At 38.7% G+C, this 27,912-nt stretch overlaps 1 protein-coding gene across 1 annotated transcript; it reads left to right on the forward strand.

The window, feature by feature from the left end:
- Nucleotides 1-1,558: 1,558 nt before the first annotated feature.
- klf13 (Kruppel like factor 13) lies at nt 1,559-27,362 on the forward strand. The gene is made up of 2 exons (XM_032582834.1): nt 1,559-3,525; nt 19,982-27,362. The coding sequence occupies exons 1-2, from the start codon at nt 2,934-2,936 to the stop codon at nt 20,287-20,289; spliced, it is 900 nt and encodes a 299-aa protein (XP_032438725.1). The 5' UTR covers nt 1,559-2,933; the 3' UTR covers nt 20,290-27,362.
- Nucleotides 27,363-27,912: the final 550 nt, after the last annotated feature.

Below are 27,912 nucleotides of genomic sequence, written 5' to 3' on the forward strand. Positions count from 1 at the left end.
AATGCAGAGAATGATGTGACATAAAAGCTTGTGTAATTCATCTGTCACTTATTAACTTGATAGAGCTGCGGTTGTAAGGCTTTTCATAACAACCTCAGTAATTGCTGTTTTTCATGAATCACTATCATGGCAACCATTTTAGAACATCAGTTCTTAAGAAATTTTGTCATGTGGTGGGTTGTCATTAATGCAAAAAAGAGGAGTAAAGAACATACTTTTTCATTGACTTATTACATGTAATTGAAATATGCCATTTAATCATGCTTTGTTTGTATTTGAAGTTCCAAGTTACTTCAAAGGTAAACAGAAGTTGCCATTTTTAGTGGCAAAGTTAATGGCTTTTCACCATTCCAGCACCACTAAAGCCACGTACCAAGAACAGATCTCATGCCACAGCTGCAGAAACATGAAGGTCGCTGCACAATCTCCATTTTGTATGTTACTTAACTCGTGCAGAAAAATAGAAGTGGTCTGACAAAGTTCTGTTTGTCAATCTTTGGCAGGCATTAAGGGGCTTTCAGGCTGAATATTTCACTAACTCTGCTGTGCTCTCAAATCCATTCATTTGTACTGCATGCTCTGTGCAACAAAGGTTTTGCTTTGCGTAAAACAAAGCTCAAGTGGCGCACAGCTCCCACTTTGCTGTGTAGATGTGAGCAGTTTAGTGGAGCTTGTATTGCACTATTTCCAAAGCTGGAATTTGCTAAACTTTAACCGTGGTGTGTGGCTGGCTGTATGGTTGGCGGATACTTGTGCAGCCAATGGAGACAGACGAGGTATCTAGCTATCTCATATCTCACAACAAAGTGTTCATTTTTATTGATGGTTTTAGCACAATAAAAATGCATTTGCAGATAAAATATGGCCATCATCTACTTCTAATTATGAAACGTCCACTTTTTTTAAACTGTTGCGGTTTAATAGAGAGTGGCACTATCAGGGTATTTTCAGTTTAGCAACACAGGTTTCCCTGCAAAACACCCAAGGGAAGTTCAGCAAATGCTGCATTCGGTCTGAAAGCCACTTTATCAGGAAAGTAAGTGAATTCATAGGAATAGACCAAGCCTTCGTATGTCCTACTGCATCTCGTAAACAAACCCAATAAGTATTTCTGGCTTGCCTAGAAGCATCATTCAACTTTAGAAATGCAGAAATGAAGAATATTCTTTCTCAAATTCCATTATTTTAAATTATACTATATCTTCAAGACAAGAGACTCATATTTAACCAAGTCTTTATAGAAGATTCTGTGCCAATAGAAACTATAGAAAGCTTCCTTCTTTGCAAATTAAACATTTTTGTTGCATGTTCAAAGCAACCATATTGAATGCCACTCAAGTTGGATGTACCAGTGGTGCCAAAAATCATGCCAAAAATATCTATCTGTCCATCCGTCCTTACTTGAACTAGAATTTTGTTTGCCCTCTTTGGGCAGATTGCAGATTAGCATGGTGAAGAGGCACATTGGGGGTCCCTGCCCTCTTTTAATATTTAATTACATGTTTTGCAACTATAAAGACACAATCACACCCACAGAGTTTATACACATTTTATTTGCACTTTCTAACCTAAACATTCACATAAAGTACAGCATTTACAGGCATTTTTGCCACATTGACATTCTGCTAACAAAATTTAACTCTCACGAAATTTGAGTAAAACAAGAACTCAAGTTAATGGGACTATATTACATTTTGAGATGTTCATCCATTAGAAATTGGAAACTTTTCCGCTTTCTTCTTTTTTTCTTAAATTCCGTCTTTTCCAGACTTATTACTGCAAATAAACTATGAATCTGACTGGTCAAGCTCCAACCAAATAAACAGAGCATTAACCACGAGTTGTAGTCTTTGAGGTTTGGTGTCTTGCAATTTTTGAATGTGTCCCATGTCCAGCACACCATAATCAAATGACTGAATGATCTCCTCATATGCACAAGTTCTACAGATTCCTGTTAATTACTCAATATGTAATTGATGCAGAGGTGCATCTATTTGTACAAGGTCCTTGTGTCTTTTGAAGGGTGTTTATGAAAAGTGTCATTGCTATCATTGTTATTAATGAAAACCAGGTCTAATTTTTCCTCCACTTTGCAGACTTTGTGTTGCTGCATCATGTTCAATCCCATTAAAGTACTTTAAGGTTGGAGGTAGTGACATGGCAAAATGCTATAAAACTTCAAGGGTTAGGAATACTTTTGAAAACACAGCAAACCTGATTCACATGAGTGTATGGTGCGTGTTTATTAGTTAAGGTATGTGCTTTGATTCTTCTTCTTTTTTAAGAGATAACCACTGTGACGTGGGTCGCACAAGGAGGTCACGTGACACTGAATGATCTTGAAATTTCCCTGGTGACATTCCTCGGCCCATCTGATCAAAAATGCACCAAATAAGAGATATCTAGTCACGGGTTTCTACTGCATCAGTGTGACTGTCTCGACAATTCCTGGCGGCAGGTAGACGGTTCATCCTCGCGGACGCATAGAAACAGCGCAGCTGAAACTTTCTAGTAACTCGTGTTGCTCGGAGCACTTGGGGACAAGCTGTACCCAATGAATGAGCCACTCCTCTGACGATGCTGCCGAGCGCTGCCCGGCTCGACACGCCCCCAGCATGGATACAGCGAGCTGGAGCAGGCGCTCGGGAGACGCGCTCACTGTGCTGGAGACAGTCTGAAGCCGCAATGGGAGTTAACGCGTCCAAGTTTCAAGAGTTCCTGCTACCGGTGTCGCTGCACTAAACAAAGACTCCGGTTTCTGCTTTCTCCCTCCCTTTCTCTTTCTCTCTCTCTCTCCCCCTCTCTTTCTGTGAGAGAGAGAGAGATCTTCTCTGCGTTTTTTTTTTTTTTTTTTGTTTGGTGCGAGGCGTTTCTCGCACAGGATGTTGATGATTTTGGAAAGCCGGGTAAGATCATAAAGTCAGTTCTCTCTGATGAGAACGACCTCCACCTCACCGCCACTACACAAAGGGAAGCACGGCGCAAGTACTTTTTTTAAAAAACAGCCTCCTACACGCGGATTTATTTCAGAATTATTTTTTTCCCGAATGTCATTAAGAAGCAGAGGAGGCTGTTTCAAAGACAGAATGGATCACTTTGCAGCAGAGTGCCTTGTTTCAATGTCCAGCCGTGCAGTTGTTCACCCCCCTAAGGGCAACAGGGAGATTAAACCGGAGATCCCAACCTCTTCCAGGACAGGGGAAGAAATAAAGGAGCCCCTGGTGAAGGAGAACTCCTCGATTTTCGTGGTGGCGAGGATCCTGGCGGATTTTAACCAGCAGACACCCAACGGCGTTGCCGAGCAGGCAAAGATAAAGGAGGAGAGCACGCCGAACCTGAGAGAGGATGGAAACTCTGCCACACCTACCGCCACCTCCGATCCTGCGCTCAGACAAAGAGGCAAGAGATCGAGAGGTCGGACAGAGCAGGAGCCACCTCAGAAAAAGCACAAATGCAACTATTCTGGCTGTGAAAAAGTTTATGGCAAATCCTCCCACCTCAAAGCTCATCTAAGGACACACACAGGTCAGTTCGATCGGATGCAGGTGTTGAATGCTGCTTTATTGTGTTCCCGTTTCACACGAGAGTAAAAGAAAACTGAGAATACTGTCTGATCTAAATAAGATATACATTAAAACTGTTTTATTATTGGTGAAATTCAAGAATCCACCTACATGAATAAAACTAACGCGCTCGTGTTGCATAGCTTCATAATGATACATATCTCTGAGTTATATAAACTTTATAATGTCCTTTTAATTTCTGGGAAGGGAGGCTTGAAAACAGTGCCACTCCCACTCAAGTCTTTAAGCTTTGTCCTCCCCCCTCCACTCTTCCTCCTCCCCACTGAAAGCACGCACGCACATCCACCACCGCATTGGATAGTATGTTCAAACTGAAACTGCGGTGTACACGTAGAGAACTACATTAAGCTACGTTTCCTGAAGAAGATTGCTCCTTTTGAAAAAATAAAAATAAATTGTTTTCTTCAAAGCAGCATGAGTTTCTAAAAAAAAAAAAAAAAAAAAAAAGCAAAACAGGTAGCCATAGATGCATGGGCATGCAGGAAGTTTGCAGAATCAGTCCAAAAAGTCCAATAAATGCGCTGCGAATCAACAGCGTGTCGCATGTGACCTTCCCACACACACCCACACACACACACACACCCCAAAAAATGACCATACCTCCAGCTTTTAGCGATTTGCATTCCACAGGATAGGACACCGAAGAAGGGAGGGGAGATACAGATCGACTGAAATTGGGGGGTTGATAAGAGCCGTGCAGTCAGTCGCCTGTCTGCCCACAGCCCTTTGTTATGATGTGCCACACCCCCGCTAGACAGACTTGCCAGCTGATCTGGCCAGCAACAGACTCAGCTAGCTGAGCCTCGACTGAGGAGTCTCACTGCCGTTTCCTCGTGATGGGAGCGCTGCAGCTCACACCTCATCTTTTCGCTCCTCTTCTGGTCACGCACACACATGCATCATCTTGACAGGGCTGAGAAGAAAACTGAGCTCTCTGGATCACAGGATAAAGCACCTTGCGTGAGCGTGACCCACATTTGAGTCACTTGCTGCAGAAACGTGCAAGCATGAAAAAGCAGCTCGAAACAGATGCAGGGCACCCTCATCTTCGAGGCATTTTTATATCCATAGTAACAAAACAATAGTTTTGTGTCATACCTTAGTCTGAGTCCCAATTCTAACAATTTCCCCTTTTCCCACAGCGTTTAGCTCATGTAGTGGTTATGGGAAATGGGACACTCCTTCAAGGAGTGGATTCATCATCAGTTCCTACTGATTTCTGCCAGACTGAATAAAGCAAGCAGTCTAAATAGCCACTCACATATCATACTTTTTAAATATTTATTCAAGAAGAACAAAAAGTAGGCTTTGGGTCAATTTGCCCTTTTGTCAAAACTTATTGTATTCTTCCTCATAGTTTAGTGTATTCATAAATGATGGAGATAAGTAATTATAAAAATGTGCAAATCTCACATATAATTTAATTCAGTTGTTAGAAGAAATTTGTATTACACTCCACTTACATTGGATTGTGGTTCTGATCCTTGTTTAGGCTATAAAATGTAACAGATTGTAACAGAAAACAAATTGGCTAACCTCCTGCTGGTATTATTTGTGTTTATAAAACATATAATCACATTAGTGTACAGGTGACTATAGAACAGGGGTGGGCAACTCCAGGCCTCGAGGGCCGGTCTCCTGCAACTTTTAGATGCATCTCTACTTCAACACACCTGAGTCAAATAATGAGGTCATTAGCAGGACTCTGGAAAAACCTTGACTGCACTGGGAGGTGATTCAGCTGTTGAATTCAAGTGTTTTGAACCAGGGAGACATCTAATAGTTGCAGGACACCGGCCCTCGAGGACCAGGATTGCCCACCCCTGCTATAGAAGATAGAAGAACATGGAAAATGACTTTAAATCGTTTTTAAAGTGGGCAGTAAATGTCCTGAGGTACATGGGCGAGACTTTGAAAACTGACACCTGCGAAATTTTTTTAAAAAACAAGCCTTGAACTAATAAAAATCTGACTTTTGTTTTTTGCATAAGTTAGTGAAAAATATAAGTATTTACATATGCAAATATTTACAATTGTTAGACAAACTGAATCCTTCTGTTCTTTTTGTGTTTCTGAGTAACAATCTTCATCTACAGTCATACGATATTGCACCACAACGACTGAAATATTAGTATTGCTGCTGCAAATGAATAATATGATTAATAAAAAAAGAGGAACAAGCATTTTTTTAAATATACTTTATTAGTTTAAATTATATAGAAGTTCAGTAGTCCAATATACTAACCATTTCATACATAGTTGTTATAAAACAGCTGATTTTAGTACAATAGTCTCCAAAGTTGAAAGGTATTCCTTCCTATGCTGATAAATTTTGGAGGGATATATATATATATATATATATATATATATATATATATATATATATATATATATATATATATATATATATAAACACTTGAATACATGAACACTTTTTATTTTACCGTCTGCAGATTATCAATAATTAACAATGAAACCACATGTAATGCAATGACATTACAATGATTTTTGTGCCATCAAAAATATGTTAACCGGGAGTCCATTTTTAGAGGGTAGAAAGCCCTCCTCCTGCTCTACAGAAAGCTTTGAAACGCCACACCCCTAAAAACAACTCTATTGGGGAAAAATGGAATTCAGCCTTTGTCTTTCCTTCATCTCAAACTCATTTCCCTGTCTGATTTGTGTCACTTTATTGGTAGGTTTATCATCATTCATAACAACTGCACAAAGATATAATATTCAGTGAAAACAAAAAGAACAGACCAGCCTTAAACACATTGGGAGACCAAATGCTTGAGGATTTTCTCTGTGGCTGGTACAGAGTCATTTAATATTGGTTGGAGTCAACTTTTACTGTTGCTCCAGTAGAGCCAACTGCCGGCTGTTAAATCACCACTTGTTAAGAAAACGCTAAAGGAGAGAAATGTGACTTATAATTACAACAAAGAAGATTGTGTCTATTGTAATTACTGTTTTGTTTTGTTTTAGTGCAGCTTTACCACAGCTCATTATTCGTTTTGCCTTTCAAGCCTTTTCTTTTGTCTTGTTGCTCAGCTTGTGTCCCTTAATTTGTGTTAATAAGGTTGGCTTGTTTTGATTTAATTGGTAAGTTCCAGAAACTCCTAATTTTGCTGCCTTGTCTCAGAGAAAGCTCCAGCCTTGCTTCCAGCAGTCAGTTCCCCCCTCCATCAGCCCAGACCATGTGAGTTTAGTGCGGTTTTATTGCTCGTTGCTAGCCCTGCCCTCGTCTCCGTGCCTAATAAGCGTTTCCTTTCGCCTGCCTCTCTGTTTGGATATGCTCCGTCGTCTGGCTTGCTCCACTGGGCAGTGTCCTATAAATTCTGATAATAATGACCCTCTCTTCCCGTTTTACTGGGCAGGTCCAAAATGTGGGTCATCTGAGTTTAGCAGGGCTGCCTCAGCCTATCTTAGCATGTTTTCATGGAGTCAGACTCAGGCAGCCTGCTTCCTTTCAGCCCATACTAGCAGAATCACGAGAGAACGGATCCCAGCCTAGTCAGGTTCAGCCAAGTGCTGCTTTCTAATTGAAGGAGAAACACTATAGACAACAAACAAAGAGCCAGGGACAAGATGTTCCCTCTGGCTTCTGACACTCAGGTTTGCCAGGTTTTTTGTTTTGTAGAGGCCTTTAAAAGGAGCAGTCTGTTTTTTTTGTTTTTTTTTTCTTTCGTTTACAAAATGTTCATGACCAATAAAAAAACCCTGGCCTAGTACATTTAAATTGTATAATGTTATTTGAAAATTCCTGAAACAACATGTAATTATAGTTCAGTTATCACTTTTAGTTTGTTTAAATATGTTGCAAGCTGTTAAGGGGTTTGTAAAGGGCCAGTTCCTCAAAACATGAGCAAAACTAAAGCATTTCTTTTATGCTGCTAATTTGGTTTAGCCCCTTACTTTCTTTGCATTAAATATTCTAATTCTTCCCTTTCTTAAGATGTAAATACACATTTCTTCTTTGGTCTGTGATTTGAAATCTTGGATCTCCAAGTTTGAATGTATAAACAGTTACCGTTTGAGGGCTCCCCCTCATTGGAGATAAATAGGTTGCATTTTACGTTTCCTTTTGTTCACGCTGGGTTCAACGGGGACATCCTGGGTGTAGCACACACAGGAGTACACACTGAATTTAAATCACTCATTATACTGCATTGAGTTTGATGCTTAGGAATCCAGAGCAGTTAAGGGGTCTAAGGTTACCAGACGGCTTTTGTTTGGTATCCTTATGTTGGAGGTGGAGCCATTTTTTTCACTGCAAGCGTCCTGTAAAACGTGAAAAAAGCAGAAAAAATGTGGTGACTTCAGACTGATCTACAAATAGAATGAGTAGTGGTCTATAGTTTTTCAAGATTAATTAAAATTTTCTCTTGTCTTAATGTATTAGACCCACCCAGTGGTGTGTTATGATTTTAAGTGAAGTCTCATTAACATCCCGTAATCATGTCTTGCACACTGCCATCTCCAGAAAACTGATGGCCCCTCGCTCTTCTTCCAACCAAGCCCCCCCATAGCCAGATCTTACAAAAGCCCATCTTTTCAGGGTACAATACACATGTGAAACCTGCTGGTCACACAGAAGGGCCTGGGGCCAATATTTCTTTACAACAAAGGGCCTAATGACATATTCTATAGTTGGGTTAATGTTTTTTTCTGAACCTCTTTTGTGTTCTGCTTTGGTACCACTAATTTTGTTAGATGGTTGTAAAATCCTTTACTGTCCTAAACAATAAGTGGTACCACCTGGAAGCACAGCTACAGCCTGGTTCTTCAAATGTGCTACCTATTTTTAGTCAAATAACTCTGGTTAATGACATTTTTACATGGGAAATTATCCCAAATTCCACATGGAAAGAGCAGCAGGAGTCCCTCATTATTTATGCTTCATCCCTGCCAGTGGTTTTATATTTGGCTGAACTGTAACACAGAGTGCTCAGTGTTCCTGTGTGGTTGGTGGCAGTGATGAGGTATAAGGGTGGAGATTGGGTTTTCCTGAATCCATTCTTGGCACGCTAATGGGTAAAAAAAAATAAATAAATAAAAAAAATACTGAGGGGCTGAAGAGTTCAGTCTGCCTAACTGACCAGCAGCAGGAGTTCCACCAAATAATGCTGTCATACAGCACATTATGAAACCTCTGAATCACATTCAGATATTTAGATAATGATGTCGGATTTTGCTGCTGCTACATTAATGACATAGCTAGCATTTTTATATAGGGCCTATTCAAGTAGAAAATGGCTTGCTCTGGACAAGAAGCATAACCTATAAGGGCCAAGGTACGTTGCATAATTTCAAAGGTTTTTTTTTTAATACCCATTAGGCCAACTATGATCCAAGTATGGTTTCCTACAGGTTTTGTCTATATGTACAGTATTGCATTTAGCCAAACCATGTGGATCAGATATACGAAACCTATTGTGAGCCCAGGCCCACTTAGCACACGTCATCATGTATGTGTATTTGAGCCAGGTATAGGACTCCACACAGTACAGAGAGGAACATCCTTTTATGCGGCAACATAATGTTAAAATGTTAATTTTTACAGTGCTTTGTGCTTCTCACTATTTTGCAATGGCAATTGAGTTGAAATTTATTCAATATTTTGCGGCAGCCATAAGAATATTTCAGCCAAATTTAAATCTGGAGTTCCGGTATGTGGAAAATCAGCCAAAGAATATCCCAAATGCTTTTGTTTGAGGGTTATGGATTTTAATTGCCTTTAGGTTTGATGCAAGAAAACTGTGGAGAAAAGTTTGGGCTTGTATTTGGCAAAGACATATTGTGCAATTTGAACTGCCTTTCCTAGATATCTATTTGAAAACCGGCTAAGACCTATTTAGGGTGCCATAATGGTTTTTGACAATGTAGATTGTATTTTGTAAATTGAAGTGGTCTCATGCAAGAAACCCATGGTGAGTTCAGGTCTACTTTGTTCCCAATCAGCATGAGCAAAATCCATTTTAAGGCCACATATGCAGTTATATCCAGTACTCTTTCCAACTCTTTTTGAAGGGTTTTGAGAGTAGGTTAGTATTTATGTCATATTTTGTAGTCAAGACTATGAGCCTCTGGACATTTATGTATGAGGCTCACATGAGTAGAGAATGGGCTGATAATGACCCCCAGATGGTATTTTTCATAGATTAGTTATTGCCCCAATTTTAACCACCAATTAAATGTTAATATAGTGCAGCCCTGAATAATAAATGGGGTAGAGTTGTGTCAGGCAACTGAATTTATTGATACACATTAGAGACCTGGCAATGACCTCAAACCCATACAAGAAACCTGTTATTTCCTATTTTCACCCATTAAGAAAATAAAAATCCATATGGGAGTCATGTACGTATCTGGTCTAGCCCTTCTTCTATTAGGCTACTTGGCCCTGTTAACATTTTTGAAATATTCTATGTATTGTCCTTTTCACTATTTTCTATTTGAAATTGAGCTTAAAATATGATCATGAGCAAACATCCTAAGCTTTTTGTAATGGAAGTCAAATTTCATTGAGTTATAGAAAAGTCAACATTACAAATAGGAAAGATGGAGACCCCTGAGCCAACCTGATCTCACTATTCAGTACATCTATCATACATTAAAAAAACATGTTCAAGGATGAATAAGCTTTAATTTCATACCTGACTTTGTATAATATTGAATCAGAAACATATGTTTCAGTAAAATCTGTTTGTAAAAATGTGCTTAAATGTATTGATTTATGAAAAATGTTATTGGCCGGAAATTGCTGAGAGAAGTTTGCGCCACAACAATTAGCATGCCTTGTCTGCATGTTAGCTTTCGTTACTTTAGTCTAAATTACAATTTCACGTTGGAAAACCTTTGCTATACATGTACAAATGTGCTTTTGTTGCAGTGTATATTTTGCTATTCTGCTGTGAAGCAGCAGCGTGTGTCATTATAACTGGTTGGCCCTGGAAAGCCAAGTGGAGCAGTACTTTGTGTCCACAGAAACAAGGTATTAGTTCAATCTACTTGATCCTCATGGTGATAATAAAGCCAGAGTGGAGCCACCATCTTGCCTGGTAATCGTCTGGTGCAGGGTTACTGTCCCACTGAAGATATCTTGAAGGCGTTTCTTGGTGCATATGCTAACCATATGTTATCCTACATGTGCTGATAGCAGATCAGATTCTTGATAAAGAAGCAATATATTCTCAATTTGACTGTAAATGAAGCAGTCGCGCATGCAGCGCTGACAATCATAGTGCTGAATGGCCTCTGTCAGCCCTAGCCCTGACTGTGGTGTTTTCAGTGGCCCCTAGGGTTCATGTATTCTTTAGTTAGCTGTGGAGTAACTCTATAAAAGCTGCTCTGTCCTCTCCCATTGCTTTCCTGCCTGAGAATCATAGTAGGCGCTGAAGCGGTTTGTGTTGAGAGATCAAAATCTGGCCACGTCTTGTGGCGTGGGGTTGATTGGAATAGAGAGATACAGACCTGTGGAAGACTGTGAGTTTTTCTCCACAACCACAGTATGAAAACTGCTACATGTCGCATGTGATGAAGGGATCTGCAGCACAAAGACAGAATGTACAGTAGAGTGCGGCAGGATGGGGGTGGGGTTGTAAACCAGGGTATTCACTGTCAGTGCCATCTATTAATGTAGGTCATTTATTCAGCTGCAGCCAATTTGATTAAGGTTTGTGGGTGCACAACCTTAGGAGCAGAACCCCCTTTGGTCAGAAACTTACAGTAACTGTGTTCACTCTATGTTGTTAATAGCTGGTTGAATAAGAGATGAACTTCATGCACTTTCGGTGGGAGTAGTTTATCTCAAGTCTTTGTGTCTCAGTTCGCTCCTCTACAGTATCTTGTAAAACCATTAGTACCTCTGGATCTTTTAATTTTTGGCAGGTTACAACTGCAAACACAAACCATAATATTTCCATTCTTGGATGATGGGACAAAAAGTCCTATAGAAAAGTTGAAAGCTTAGGATATTGTTTTATAACCTAACTGCTATAAAGTTCTCTTCAACTTTGTCTCTGACCTTTTTGTTGTGCTCCTTGGTCTTTGTGGTGTGGTTTGTTTTCTAATGTTCGCCAACAAACCTCTGAGGCCTTCTCTGAACATATGTTCTTATATAGAGTTTAAATTACACACAGGTGGGCTCTGTTTTTCTAATTATGTGACTTCTAAAGTCTGCTGATGAGACTTTGGGGTTAGCAAAGTACAGGGGGCTGAAAGCAATTGTATGGTACACATTTTAGATTTTTAATTGTTAAATAAACTAAATTCAGTTTGTTACATGGTGGCACAAAAGTAGGTCCTGAGTTTCCTAGCCAGGGATCTTTCTGCATGGAATTTGCATGTTCTTGACATTCATGTGTGATTTCTCTCTGGTCTGTTCTGGCTTCCTCCCATAGTCTAAAATCATTATCTTTAAGTTGACTGAATACTCCAAATTCTCCTAAAGCTGAGCAACTGTGCAATTTTTGTGCCATTTCGAGTCAATTATCTAATCGTGTGATAATTTTTGAGGTCGTACCGAGTTTTGGTTTAATCGTGTGTGGAGCCATTGTGCATTGTGTAGTACATGGGACAACAACAAACGATTAACATCTCAACACTCACTCTTAATCAACAATCTTAGGGTGACACAAAAATCAAACCTGTTTGAAATTCTGTTGACCCCTCATGAAAGTTAATTAAAGCAGTGCCTCAAGCCAAATTTATATTAACCTCTCACGTTGCGCATGCGTCAACACAGAAGGGGGAGTGAAAAGGGAGTAGTTTTTAAACACTTGTTACACTTTTCTTCACACGGAATGCCAAGCATTGCCAAAGATGTTTGTTTTTGTTGGACATTATCTCATTCTCAGGTGTGTTTTCCTTCGCTTCTGGGTTTTTTCTCCTTCTTTATTGCAGTTCTGTATTCTAGAGACTGACTTGTTGCACACACGTACAGTGTGAGCAGTCAGGTCATACAATGTGAGAACAATTTGTGAGCTATGAATTATTAAACCCTATGATGTAGTCATACAGTTTGAGAAGGAGCTGAATGCAATTACTCAAAATATAGTGTAGTGTATGCCCAGCTTTGGGAGATATACCTCTTATACCACAAGTACAAGCAGTTGTATACAATGTATGGACTGAAAAACTAAATTTTAATCATGTGTCTTTCTTCTTCTACATCACAATTATACAGTACTTTGTGTCTGTCCATCTCAACATATCCTTATTTATTATTCATAAATAATGAAATGTATTCAAATTTCTGGTCATTAAAAACTGAATTTGAAATAGTATCTTCACTGTATGTGCAATGTGTGGACGGCGTGAACAATAGAGTGTGTATGACTAAATGACCAGTTATTTGTTATGAGTTAAGGAAGAGAGTGGCTCATTGTTTTATCAGAAAAACTTCAAAACTTTTCTCTCTTCTCCGCCATTAACCTTTATCAAGGCAACTGGAAATTTCTCCAGCCTGCATCTCCTCCAATCACAGCATTATGTGGCCTCACAGGATCTGGCCTTTTTTCAGTGCCCATGGAGGATGTTGACATTATGGAAGCAACCGTGTCAAAAATGTCATGTGAACTGGCATCATCCTGCTTGACAATTGTAGACAATGATTGAACATCAATGTGGAGTCACTGTAAACACCCTTTAATGACAACAGCTATTTGTCTGCTGTCGGTTAACTTGGCTTTGAAGCATAACGCTGCCTGCAGCACATCTAACGCCATGTCCTCAGGTCTAACACAGTGACTCAGTGTTGGAAAATGTAATGAGATGGTCAATGCAGACTGCCCTTCCCTAAATAGTTGGATGGATGAAGTAATGTATGTCAAAGTGTGAGCAGGAATCAGAGAGTCCCACTTAACTCACCTCCATGGCTGTACGTGAATGTCAATAGGCCTGCAAGCTGGCTGGTGGGAGAGAGTTACGGTTAGTGCGAGCAGCCTATCCGACTGAAATGCATTACGAGAGAGTCACTCCTGCTGGGAGAAAGGCTGCTGCTATTGTTCTCAATTTGACAGCTACCAGCTAATGAACAGAAGCAAGCCAGCTAGGTCCCTATCAATAAAGGCAAAAGATGATAATACAGGGAACATAAATGTTTCTGAAACACCTGACGTCACCTTAGGTTATTCCAGCAGAGTTTGTTTGCAACTTACTCTTAATTAAGGTGCCAAAAAAAACATGTTACTACTTAGTGATTTTTTTCCCTGCTAATTTGTCTTCTCTCCCACCGAGTTATTCTCTCATAGCCGAGCAGACGGATAAACAGTCGCTCTGATCACAGATGTGTTTCGACTCAAGCTGTGTCTTTCTGCAGACCACAAAACTTTTGCATGCCTGTGTTGTTATTTTTGCACATCCAGAGCCTGTGTATGCTGCTTTGTGAACAATGAAAGGAGGAGCTGCAGAAGCCTTAATGTATATTTTTTTGTCTTGCCCACACGTGTTAGCGTTTATATCGTCTTGGCATGTGATGGTGCGTGTAAAGGGAAAGAGGGCGGGTGCGGTGGGTTAACCCCATCTGCTCCAGCAGTTTGTGGCAATGAGGGACTCGGTGATCATTTTGGTGTTCTTCAAAGCCAAGCGACTGGTCTGTCTGCTGGCTCCTAGCTGGTTGCAGGTTATAGTGTTGTAAACATGAGACGAAATTATTGGGTTGTGCTCAGCTCTACCACTGGAGTGAGTGTCCCTCTCATTTCATGTTGCCAAGCTGGCTGTTCCACTAAACTGACACAAATGTGGAATAAATCCAACTCCTATAAGGTACTGCCTGCATTCTGGCTAGAATAATTTGTTCCCTTCTTGAGACATTTGCTTCTAAAATTCTTTGCATGTTTAAAGAAATGCTTCAGGGTTTTTCATCTGAGCTTCGTCAAAAAGTTAGCAGCAGTGAATATGCTACCTATAGTAGATTACTGTCATGGCGTCCTTCAAATTATTTTTGTTCAAACTCAAGTCAAATCTTTAATGACGGAAATTTCCATTTTGACATGACAGATGTGCCATTTAGTCTACTTACAGCACAGAAGGTGTTAATTCAAGTCATTAACCTTAAGCCAAACTTAGCACATAAAAACTACACATATTAATTATTTTCTAAATATTGTGCATGCAAAAAGTTTTAAAATTTAATCATTTATTTTAGAAGCCTAGTAGGTTACAATATTTATCTTACTAAAAATTTAATACTAATTAATATTGAATCTCTGAATTAACAGGATGTATTTTTATTATAAAGAATCAGAGGTGTCTTTGGTCTGCTGCCCTAATTTAACTGTATTAGAATAAAATGTCAGATTTAAGCTGTGCTTATTTTGCAATAACCTGGCCTGAAGTTATTTAATGCACATTTCAGTTTTTGAGGCATTCTAGTGGTCCTTATCATGATGCTAACAATTACAATTAGAACCAGTCATTTTCTTTTGTGAAAGGGACAATATTAGTCATTACCTCAAATTGTTAACAACTACTGGCTTACTTTGATTCCTGATAACTTGAGAGACGATTGTTCATGGGAAAATCCCATACCTACAGAACGAGTCAAGGTCAAGCATTAAGCCTTTGTTTTTGCAACTTAAGAGTGACTCATGAAGACCCACCTCTGGCATTGTCATTTAGTAGAAATCTAGGTTTATGTGCAGTTCATATTGAGAGGTTAATAAAGAGAAGACAATGACTATTTTAATAAAAATAATAATAAAAAAAAAACACCAGTTAAATTTTCACAAAAATTTACTTTGTTAAAACGCTTGAAGCAAACACAATAACAGTTTAAAAGTGTGTAAAATACCAATCACGTTAACTATTCTGGCATCTTTGAGTTTTAAGACAGACGTCTGCTCTGGTCTTGCTCAGAGTAGTTGTTTGTGTCAGGGACCAACTAATCCGGGTTTATGCTAAATAAAGATCTCAGGACCATTTTCAACTGCGGGGAAGATATTAGCTGCTAAAATCCTTTAACCAAAACTCCACTATGCCAAAGTATCCAAAAAATATGTATCCAGGTAAGCAGGAAACAGAAAGTTAACTTCAAGGTGATCTTTGAATTATGTTCAGAAACTGTAATTTTCCCTATCACCTCAACTAAGGAATTTTCTCTTGCTCACTTCTGGCACGGAGTCACAGAGTTTTTCAGGTGTACGCTGTGTGCCTATGCCTGAGAATGCAACAGGAATTTTATCTACATTTAGCTGAAATGCTGGTAGCTGTTGTTGGAGCAGGTGATCAAGTTCAGTTCCTGCACCGGTGCCTGCGTCAAAGAGAGATTTGATCTCGCCTTTGCAGATAGAGTCCTTTACACCTCACGGATAGATTCCATTTCCCTCGAGCGTTTTCTGCAGAAACCACTGAGATATGAATGAGTTGAGGACAGAGGGATGAGCTGCTTATTTACTGACCCACTGGACTCAGTGAGAACAGTTATATAATTGCAGCACCTGTGACATAATCACACCACCTTTGAGTGGGGGGGTAAGGGGGGACACTAGTGCTTAGCAGAGGTGGTTTTTGCGTGCATGATGTAACTCACTTTATGGGTAACTGGGTCACTGTGTTCGTTTGAGAGAAGCTTCCCTCCTGTCTCCCTCCACCAGCCCCTCCTTTTGCCCTCGCCCTCTGCAACTGACACGTTCTGCGAAAGGCAAACCATGCATGTGGCAAGCTGCCAGGGATGGGATAACCAATCGGTGAGGCCTGACATCACAGTCACCACGCTGCCCCGCTGTGGGAGGACTCTAACTGGATGGGAAGAAAGGCAAGCTCTGGTCACATTCTTTTTTCAGCAGAGATGCTGAGTAATCGCTGCAGTCTACAAAAATAGCCTGGACAGTGACATCCCAATGGTGCACGCAGTGTTATCATTTTCATTCAAAGCATCTAAACATGCACCGGTAGGGGTTTTTTTTTAGTAGTGTAACAAGTGAGTCCATGATAAATCTTTTCAAAATTTTCATTGAAATTTTTATGTAAAAATGTAAGTAAAAAAAAAAAAAAAAACAGGTTGCAAAAAAGTGGCCACTCAGAATACTTTTTTGGAGGAACATCTTTTAATTAAATTTTAACAGTCTTTGATGGTGGGAGTGGATTAGCATCCCACCAATTTATCAATATTTGCTCTCTCTGCCCTGTAGTAACTTTCCAAAACTATCAGATTGTTAAAACAGCTCTAATCCATAGCTGAGTTGAATTTAGATCTGGACTTTGCCTAAGCAAATCCAAAACTCCAATCTTCATTTTACTAATTCAGTCTTATGTGATAGTATGCGTGGACCCACAGTCGTGCAAAAAGATAAAATTCCTCTTCATCGATGCCTTCAGGTGTCTGCGTGATCACTTATGCAACCAGGTTACTGCACTTTTTAAATTTTTTCAACACTTGTCCCCTCACCAGATTTGTTTCTTTTTATAATGATTTTATGTGGCCCCATTTCACATCACAAAACCTTGGAGTCTGCAGCATATTAGTATGTGAGACCCAACACATAGCAAAGAGTTGTTTGGGACTATGCCTGTTTTTCTTGTTTAAAAACTGTAGTCTTTAAAGTCAAAAGCTTTTTGAAGTTTATTCAAAATACTTTAGGGATTCTTCTAATTTACCGAAGTTAGATATCTGATGCTTCCACGATACGTTACTGTATCAGGCCAACCAGACTGGGTAGCTCAGCTTTTCAGCTGTTCAAATATTAATGTTGGTTGGATCTGTTTCTCTGGTTATTGACCCCTAAGCAGCTTGCAGAACTTGGCTCTACTTTTAGGGCAGTAACTCATTTTGCAGTGGCAGGAGGGCAGCCCAAACTCCCTTCTGCTGCTAATATGATACTAAATCAGTCCAACATGACACACCTCAGTCAGATGAGTGTCTAGTAATTTAAACTCCTTTTTAATCAGCCACTATATGTGTTCCTTCTGTAGTTTCAAGCTGGAAAATCAATGTGTTTTTACTAGTTCTCATTAAAAAAACACACATTATGTCCATATGCAAATTTATATGCATCTGTTAGTGAGTTTAAATACATGAAGTGATGCATGAACCTGCAGGAACTGCAGTAGGCAGGGCCGGCTGTGTTTGTCTGGAGCTGAGGTAAGGCGTCAGAGGCAGGAACACAAGCCATACTGTCTAGACTTGCTCTGTCTGTCTGCATGTTTTGTAAGCATGCAAAAAAGGGGGGTGGAGGGCTAAGAGGAATCTAGATTCATAGTGAACCGAGTTCATGTTTTTGAGACTCTCTGGCATATGCTAGCATATGAATGCTTGACGGTGAACAGTGCTTGTTTCCATTGTGGCCCACAGGGGAAACCAAAGAACAAAGAAAGCCTTTGGCGGCCATTTTTTTTCTTTTTGTGCCATCTATAAACATTTATGCATCTCATTATATTTTCTCATTCATGCCTCAAACCATTGGCATAGGTTTGTATAATGATTGATAATTCTTATTCAAAGGAGAAACCCTAAATGTTTAAAGATTAAGTCCTGTGTTCGCTGGATGTGTTATTTTATTATTCAGAAACTCAATGCATATGTACTCAACAGCATGATCTATCAGGCAAACTTTGTGAGTTGGTTTCATGTGTAAAGTTTACAGAGTAGAATGACTATAAAAACATAATGTATGAGGTAGCATACAGGGGTTTTTAGTAGATTTGCTTAAATCCTCACTTTAATTGCATGATGTGAGGGAGAATGTGTACATTTCCATGTTCCAAAGCATAAATAGCTGCATGTTTGAAAATGGGTTGGGTAGTCATTGTGAGTGTGATTATCATCTGGAGCTGTATAATTAAACTGTGTCTGCTAGTTCAGTGTCACGCCAGTTTGTTGGTAATTTATCACTACTAAAGCAGTTACAGCTTATTAGTTTTGTCATGTTTTCAGATAACTCTTTGATTTTTAATATCCTTCTTACAGAGTTATTAGACTGTAGGAATAACATTGTTTATTTATTCACAGCGAATGAGTCATCACTCATTCGCGTGATGAGGTGTTTATCAGATTAAGATAACCAGTGTTATTATCAGGTTCCATATGGCTCACTCACATACACTCAAACTGTTAGTGCTGCCAAGCAAGCCTAGTATACCAAGGTAATCAAACATCAAATGAAAGCAGAGGCCTGTTGTGGCCCATTTACCGCTAATCACATACCGTTTACATTCCTGCACGCTATTCTCCAAAAAATATTTTACCTTTTTAGAAGTCAAATCATGTTTTGATTGTGTTCTTTAAATCTCCAAACTAGTCATTTGTATCTCACCACAGTATTAAAAACACTCCCTTCTAGTTTTATAATAGGGAGCATATTTACATATTTACATATTTAAACATTTAGCACACAAACAAGATGGCTACAGTCAATACTTTATATTAAATACTAAAGGGGGTGATTTAATTTTTACACTAAAAACAGCATGAACAGAATAACCCATAAGTTGTATTACACATGAAGTGATGTTTGGGTTAACTTAACTGATTTTTAGGTTTACATTAGTTCCACAGTAACTTCAATATGACTTTTTTAAAAAACAAACAATCTGATATTGGCTACGCAGAATTAATCAGTTACCAGCATGAATGTATACCAAAATTTTAGAATTGTAATATTTTAAACCAACCAAATATTTCCATGATTTTACCATTCCTTGTTTTCCCCCTGTGAAAGAGATCTGGAAGTCTGATTGAGTCATTAAATAGTTCAAAATGGCAGCCTCTAAAGAATCACAAGAATCCCACTGCTTTGTCCTGTAATTGAACAAAATGGATCACAATTTTTTATTCAGCGATCCATTGACACTACCAAACTTATGTTGCAACAGCACGAAACCAGTATTTTGGCAAAAGAAATGACCCAGACGTGGCTTTGTGCGCATGTGTCTGTACGCGTATGTGTGTGTACACTTAGCATGGGAACTTGAAATTTCTCAGTTTGGAAGCAAAAGCCACAGAGAAAGTTTCTATTGTACTTTCATGTTATTAGAAGTTACACAGGCTTCTTGAGTTTAAAAACAGTGTGGCCTCACACAAACCTTACATAATGTACTTAATCTTCTTGTAACATTGGAATCAATGGAACCCATCCATCTTTGGAGGTTATCACCCCATTAAATGGACATTATCTTGTCTTATCTCTCCCCTGTGGCCATGAGGGGTCAACCTCTGTCTCTAAGGACCCTATATCAGACATTTTCACTAATCCTGATAGAATACATAAAAACCTGCAGAGATTACTGATGACCAACTTGTTCATCAGACACATCTCAATTGGCATGCAGCATTCTGCTGCCTTCTTCTCCTCATCTCTCTTGACAAAAGAAATTTCAATCATAATGAGACAATTTAGCCAGACACTAGAGTGATCTAATTGTTACGCCACATTTCTCTTGTCTGTGTTCTGCAGGTGAACGGCCCTTTCCATGCACCTGGCCCGACTGCAGTAAGAAGTTTGCCCGTTCTGATGAGCTGGCCCGCCACTACCGCACCCACACGGGAGAGAAGAAGTTTGGCTGTCCACTTTGCGACAAGCGCTTCATGCGCAGCGACCACCTGATGAAGCATGCCAGGCGCCACTCAGATTTCCAGCCCGGCATGTTGAAGAAGCCCCACGGTGGCAACGCCACGCGCCCCAGTTCTCTCAGCGACTACAGCCGCTCGGATGCATCCAGTCCCACCATCAGCCCCACCCTCAGTCCAGCCAGCTCGCCTTAAACTGAAACCTGGTCGCACTTTTCAGGTCCACAGATGTGAGGCCTGCAATTTCATCATAACACTTCTGTTGCACAGTTGTCAGCAACCCGCTACCCCCTCCTTTGCTATTCCTGCGCTTGCTGTGGTGTACCATACTGTACATAAGTGCTTATTGTAGTGCAATTACTTGTGTGATCCTAAAAGAAGATAATGCCTTTCCCAGATGGCGATATCTCCATTCTGTACCACATGTCTGTATTTTTTAAGCTTCTGACTATGGCTAGTTGTTTATTGTATATTCACAGTTTAGAAGAAGGAAAACAAAACAGACACCATCATATGTCTTCTCAAAATGTTTTGATTTTAACAGATTTTTTTATTGAATGGGTTAGGAGAAGGGGTTCACACACACACACCTCAGGATTGAAGACAGTTGCTTTTTTCTGTAATACCACAGTACTCAAGAGTACTCACATTGACTGCACAATATACTCATCACTTTATTCGAAAATTCAACAGGGAGTTGAATTTTGCGCCCTGCTCAGGGATGGCCTTGTTAGCTTGAAAGAATGAACATGGTGAAGAGAAACATACAGTACATACTATACTTCAGCCTTACACTCAACACAATTTGCACTCTATGCTTTGTTTGTTGGCTTTCACATTTGAAGAAACCAGACATAAAGTCATGAGGTCATTTTGCTAAGCTACAGTTTGTGTTCTGTCCTACGTCTAAAGTGGAGGTCAAATGTAACTCTTCTTTTCTGAGAAAACAATCATTGAACCTGCCGTGGAAAACAAATACATCAGTGCTAATACTTTTTGATATTACACTGGGTATAAGATGTGCACTGCATTTAAAAGTTCTAGCAGTGCAAAGTGTTTGAATCTACATTTTCAGGCGGATTGGGGTTATATTGGGTTAATATTTTTTTATAAATGTACATAGATTTAAAAAAAAAGAGAAAAACCAACTGAACCTTTACACACTGAGAATGAAGTTTAAAAGCAGCTGTTGATGCCTAAAAGTAACAGGGTTCCTGCAAGTTTCAGTAAGTTCAATGAAATGCTTTTGAAGACTATTTTGGTTTACATTAAAGACCTGCGTGATTTATGACGAATAACTTAAAAACACATATACTTAAAAGGTTGTAATTAGCTTAATTATTAGCTTAAGCAATGTAAACACAGCGTTGGCAACTTTAATCGGTATTTCCCAGCTCTTGGATGTGTGTTGAGTTCCTTTACATTAAGGCTGCTCAACCTTTCAATGCATTTTAGGAGTTAATGAGGTACATTAAACTCTTTTAAAGTCAACAAATAACTCAGTCTCATGATCTGTAGTGTAATCTGTCAAAACATCTTCTTAAGGGAGATTTTTTAACCCTCTTAATTAAATAAAAAGTTGAATCTAAAAGACTTCTGTAAAGAAAATCAACACAATTAATACCCTACTTAACATTTAGGGCACAGAAGTCAAAAAATAAATAAACTTCCAAGAATTAAGTCTACTATGAATGAAACATAATCTTAGTTGGCAGGCCTCTTATTGAATGCAAGAGTTATATGACTAAATGGCATCTAAGAGAGTTCTAAGCAAAACCTATAACTTCAGCTGGGGTCACTTTTGTATGAGCAAGATGTTACACAAGTTAGGAAAACAGTTAGAAGACAATGATTAATAAAAACCAGCTAATACTTTTGAAGAGAAAAAGAGGAACTAAGCTAGAGATTAAAATTGTCAAAACCATAAAATCTATACAAATGAGCAGGAGAACGAATAGTCACTGGAGATCAAAGGTCAAAATTAGGAGGATCTGTGGACTTTCCTGCAGTATATTGTAAGCTTCAGAGAAATTACTGATGACGGGTTTTAGCCAAACTAAAATCCTTGTTTTCACACCAAACCTCTTTGAATAAATACTTTCCTATGACGAAGGAGCTAGTTGTGGATAACAACAAGAATTCTTAGATTTTGATTATCTAAACATTCAATTTTAAGGCCAAATAATTCTTTATGGGGTTTGTAGTTTTATCACTGCATGAAAACAATAACATTCCTTAGCCAGGGCTACAAATCACCAACGTAACATTGCCAGTGCGTTTTTTAAAAAATATAATATATATATATATATATATATATATATTACAACACACAAAGGTTAATCAAAGAAGCAATGAATGAATGAATGAGGTAAACCATAGCTAAATGTATTTTAGGATTGAATCTGAAAAGAATCAGGAAAGATTTAAGACACATAAGGCCTAAACTTGAGATAGCTGAAAGTAGGACTTTTGAAAACCTTGCAAAAACCCTGATTACTCTCTGATCAGCACACATTTCACTTAAAATGGAGACAAAACAACTTCAGTAGCAGCAAGATATTTCCACCTCATCAAGCACATAGGAGAATGTACCAAAGAAGCGCTTCTTATTCAGTGCTGTAGGGAATATTGAAGGTAGAGTCACACACTCAGTCACTTCCTCCTGGCTCAAGTTCCTTGGAGGAAACAGCTGCACCCAAACGAAGACATTCCCACCCTGCTGGAGGTAGTGCTAGCATGTCGTTCACCCAGCGAGGCTTTTCTCATCTGGCTCTACCTGTTCTTTCAGCCTGCTGAATTACATTAGTATTGCCTAATTAGGAGGTCAGACGTTGGCTAGCGCAATTGTCTGATCTGAGCTGAGGGAACAAAGCAGATATCAGCAACAAACAGGCAAGAGAGGGCAGGTCCTGATAAAAGAGGAGAGGTTTTATCACAAGCCGAACAGCACAAAGGAGGAGACACACAGAAGCAGACACCCCCCATTTCCTCCTCCCTCCAACTGTAGAAACAGCCAGCAGAAAAAATAGCTGTAATTGGTAGCTTGATCTGAACTGCAGGATAAGAGGAAATGTGTACGAACAAGAGCTGTTTGTAGACAGCACTAGCAGCGTGGGTGGGAAGTGCCTGACTCCATCCAAAGCACAAACAGAATTCCTTCTCATACAAGCCAGAGAATCAGATTTCACAATGCAGAGGAAACCGTCACTCTGGGCTTGCACTGATAAACCTGAGCTTCCAAACAGCTGCTTTCAAACTTCCTGTCTCTTTACAAGTTGGGGGATTTGGGGACTTTCAAAGAGTTGCAAAAACATCGAAACCAACATCAACATATCAGCAAATTGCAGCACTCACCAGACTAATGTCAACCCAGCATTTGAAGCTCAAATGTCACTATGAGAAAGCTGACAGACATGCCTCAGTAAGTCAAGCAAAAGTGGAAAAAAGCACCACTATCAAAACTGCTGCACCCCTGCCTGTCTATATGTTATTCCTGCACTTTTTAAGTGCTTCACTGCTGCAGTTGGATCCACATCCATGCAGTTCAGACTCCTTCAGACTTACTGCCATCAGAGCTAACTCGAGCGTTATCTTGCGTTCGACGCTACATGCATGTTAACTTTGCTCTGAAAGCGAGGAGTATTTCCTTTTTTTCCTTTGAGTCGGTCTGGCAGGTGTAAGTTCATGAATGTCAGGCCTTGTCCTTCTTCCTCAACTGCAGCCATCTTCTTTTAAAGTCAAAATGAATCTCCCTCTCATTCTCCCTTATTTAGCTTGAAAAGCAATGAATTTATCTCAAAACATAATCCTTTGTATGATATTAAAATAGTTTGCAGGCTGCAAGATGACACTTTGAATGCCACTGATCTGCAGCTCTCAAAGACAGAGGGGAGAGTTCACCATTTTTTCTTGAAGCAACAACTGCTGTTGATCAGCTTACCTTCTGTATATTCCTGTTTTGGTTATAATTTTTCGACCTGGTTTAAAGCGTTCACTTGCAAAAGAAAAAGAAAAAAGGAGAAAGAATTACGCATTAATCAGTTTTTAATCTATAATCTGCACATTTTCCTCAGGGTCAACATCTGCCAAGCAGATATGGGACAGTTTGTGGATTTTGTTGTAAAACCAGTCGCCGCACGCATCAGGCTGCCTGTGGCTGCCCATCGGTGGTCCTCAGTGCCCAGTGTTCACTGCTGGTCAGTGTGTGACCATGCTGGTAACACAGGACTACCTCAGTGCAGCCCTTTTTGCCTATTACATGTCTTGATAACATTGCACAGTCCTGCTATCGATCCACTCTGAAGCTGTTTTAACTTATACAACCATTTGAACAGAAAAACCTGTACCTTCAGCCAGACTGCAAAAGTGACATGTAGGCATCCACAGAAAGAGCGTCTCAAAAACCTTTACTCTCACTGTAACTAATGTACTTGAATAATTCCAACACGCAAGGCCATTGAACACAATTTTGTACATGTCCGATTTTACTGTTCTTTGCTTTTGCTGTCCGAGCCTTTGAGCGAAAAAAGGCATGTAATCGCCTGAGTTGGGTTTTTTTTCTTATTAATTTCAGATTTTTTGTCAGTTCATTTCAGCAACTGTTTTAGAGTTCATCGCAGCTCGAGGTTTGAACTTGTTTATGTGTAAATTAAAATTTTGTGCGCTATTAACAGGGTTTTTTTCCCCCTGAGTACTCTGTTGATGTCAGGGATGCGGGTAAATCCTGTTATCTGCAATTCCAAAAAGTTCCTTTAATTCATGAAATGAAAAAAAAAAACAAAAAAAAACTAAAGAAACTTTGGGGTGGATGGGGATTTTCGTTTTGTTTTTACCTCTGTGTAAGTCAGTTCCAGAATCAGTGATTGATTTCTTTTTATTGCTTTAGATTATTTGAAATGTTTTCCATATTATTAGAGACCACAGAATTGTGAGTTAGCAATGTAGTCATTATTTGTATTATTATTATTATTGTTATTATTATTATTATTATTATTATTATTGTTATTGTTGTTGTGTGAGGTTATGTTTTTATTTTTTGCAGAATTATACCTCTTGAGATAATTGAATTTTCATTTACCTTCATATCTTTTCAGAGCATCCATCATGTAGCTTATGTTTGCTTAATGAGTAGCAAAAAAAATGTTGGTTTCATTTATTCCTACTTGAATGAAGAAGTAGACAAAGAGAGTTTGTTTTTATTCCTGTAAAAAACTAAAACAGAAACACTGGGCTGCATTTTACATAACCGTTCCATATTGCCAGATCCTGCATGTAACTCAAAGTACAAGGAAAAGAAACATCTTTCCTGGACAATATTTGTATATTTTTATTGCTTTATGCTAAGAAGCTGTTTGGGTATCAAAGTGATCCTAAGCATTTACATTCTTTTGACTTCAGATCTATATTTCTGCTGAAGATCACATAATTCTACATACAAGGATTCTAAAATACTGACAATACATGTACAAATTCAAGCAGCAAGCTAACAATTTAAAGTTCACAATATATATTTAATTAAAGACATCAGTGTGTTACTGATCAAACATCGTCAGCAGAAGTACAAGCATGATCCACGCAATCGTGTGCCAAAACTACAGCTGTAACTTCTTAAAGAGGATACAAATGTCGAGCGTAAATAATCTAGCTTTTATCAGACGTTATAAAAAATAGTACTCTTGTATAGTTTTATATAGAGTTTGACCTGTCAAATGTTATGTACAGGATTTGATCAAGCAGTTCTGCTCTAAGTTAAATGTTTCTGTTCTTTATGCTTTATGTGAGCATTTTGCTTTGTGTAACTGTGTTGTTATTGTTATTAATTTTGCTCCTTTTTGTTGTTGTTTCTGTTCAATGCTGAAGCAGTGTATATTGCTTACTGCAGCTGTTTTTAACATCTTAACAACTTTGATGATAGTCGCTTGTCCATTCCAAAGGATTTAAGATTGCATTTGCTCTGAAAGTGCTGCTTCCCTTGACCTGATTTTTTTTTTCTTTTTTTGTGGGTTTCTGAATACAAGTGTGTCCTGACAGTCTACAAGGTACTTTTTCTAATGCCCCACATGCATTAGACTATGTTTAACCCAATTTGAATGAATATCTACAAAATGTAAAAGTTACAGAGCATGTCTTCCCACGCGACAAAGACCTAAAGCTTTTGCTTTTCACAGTCGGGGTTTTTATTTTATCTGTATTTTTTTAAGAGGCAGCCATATAGAGTTATAGAAGGGTTGTTGATCTTTGTTACCAAAGGCTCTGAAAGGAAAAGAATGAATGTTGGAGTAGTTTTGAATCCAGCTCTGTTTGTACCAATGGAGTTCAAATTCAATGTGTTGTACTAGTTGATAGATGGATGTCATGCTTGACATGGACCTTTTTCTACATCTCAAGTAGGCAACTTTTCTTTTTTTTCTTTACAAAGTAATTTGGATGAACTAATGTCATTCAGTCACTCAAGCCAACGTACTCAGATTGAGTCTAAAATGAACAAGGCAAAAAAAAAAAACAACAACAACAACAAACAAACAAACAAACAAAAACAAACAAACAAGCAGATCCAAACTGTTGGTACTTTTAGTTTGAACTTGTCTGCTTGAAGAAACGCTGTGCAGCATCTGTTCCTCACTGCAGAGAAAGTCTGTTGAATAATGTTTGTCCTTTAAGGATTAGCTCGTTTCAGGTTATGCAGCATACAGTGGTGTCAATGACCTCTTTGACAAACAGAGAGCCTCTCACCAGCCTTTTCGGTTCTGTTTCCTGTACCTGTTTGTCTTCAGTGTACCTCCTCCGTGTAATGTTGCTCTCTTGATACCTCTGTGTGTTTTTTCCTCTGCATCCTCACCATCAGTTGCCTGTTGTAGTGACTTCATGGTGCTGCTTCCCCCTCTTATAGCACCATTATAATCTGTTCTGTAAATAACTCTCAGCTCAGCTATGGCCAGTACATTCCTCTCAATGACCTCACTTAAAACCTTCAGGTGACTCTGTTATTCTATTTTTATTATGTTTTTTTTTCCTCAGCAAACCAAAATCACTACATTCAAGTATTACAGCTGTACAGTTCAATGAATTCAACACACATGTAATGTGCTGGTCTTAGCTGCTCTATTGTATCTTTTTATGGCATTATTTTTTACATGTTAGACAATATATTGTGACCATGTCCTATGCAAATATGAGAAATAACAGATTGTTGAATAATGTATGTTGTCATAACTTGTATGCATGAAATAGTGAGTTTACATTTGGAAATAAATTCATAAAAAAAGCCACAATTATTAGCTTTGTCATATTTCCAAAAGGTTGGTGAGTAACTAAGCATCATTTAAAGTTTAATTAAACCTCATCAAACCTTGTAGCTTTTTTTGTGAACTGCTATTCAGACAAATCTTTGTAACAAAGAAGTAGATCTACAATATGCAAACACAACACAACACAGTTAAGGTGAAAATACATTCATTATCCTTTTGTACTGCCCAGCTAATGTAAAAAAGAATCTATTTTTACCCAAATATTGAAATTTCCAACTTTAATGGTTGGGGAAAAAAAGGTCTCTAATAGCCACAATACTGAGCAGGAAACTCGATACTTCAAAATCCAACATGTCTGCCTTTAAAACTTTGCAACAGATGATTTGCATCTCACAAAATCTTTTGTACATGGCATAATGCACCCTTCTTTAGTGACAGCTAAAACTAAGAACAGTTAGTTTTCTCAATGATCAATTCTTCTAGTTCTCAGACATGAAATCTGTATGATGTTACAGTGAGTCTGGTATCAATACAAGCTACAATAAATTTTAAATTAAAGTTGTTAGTAAAA

The sequence above is a fragment of the Xiphophorus hellerii genome, chromosome 2 (genome assembly GCF_003331165.1).
Source record: "Xiphophorus hellerii strain 12219 chromosome 2, Xiphophorus_hellerii-4.1, whole genome shotgun sequence".
NCBI lineage: Eukaryota > Metazoa > Chordata > Actinopteri > Cyprinodontiformes > Poeciliidae > Xiphophorus > Xiphophorus hellerii.

What these genes read in the sequence shown, in the direction of transcription:
- klf13 (XM_032582834.1), top strand. Translation starts at nt 2,934, where the DNA reads ATGAGAACGACCTCCACCTCACCGCCACTACACAAAGGGAAGCACGGC. An exon ending in TCATCTAAGGACACACACAG is followed by an intron (nt 3,526 to 19,981) that starts GTCAGTTCGATC and finishes TGTGTTCTGCAG; the next exon opens with GTGAACGGCCCTTTCCATGC.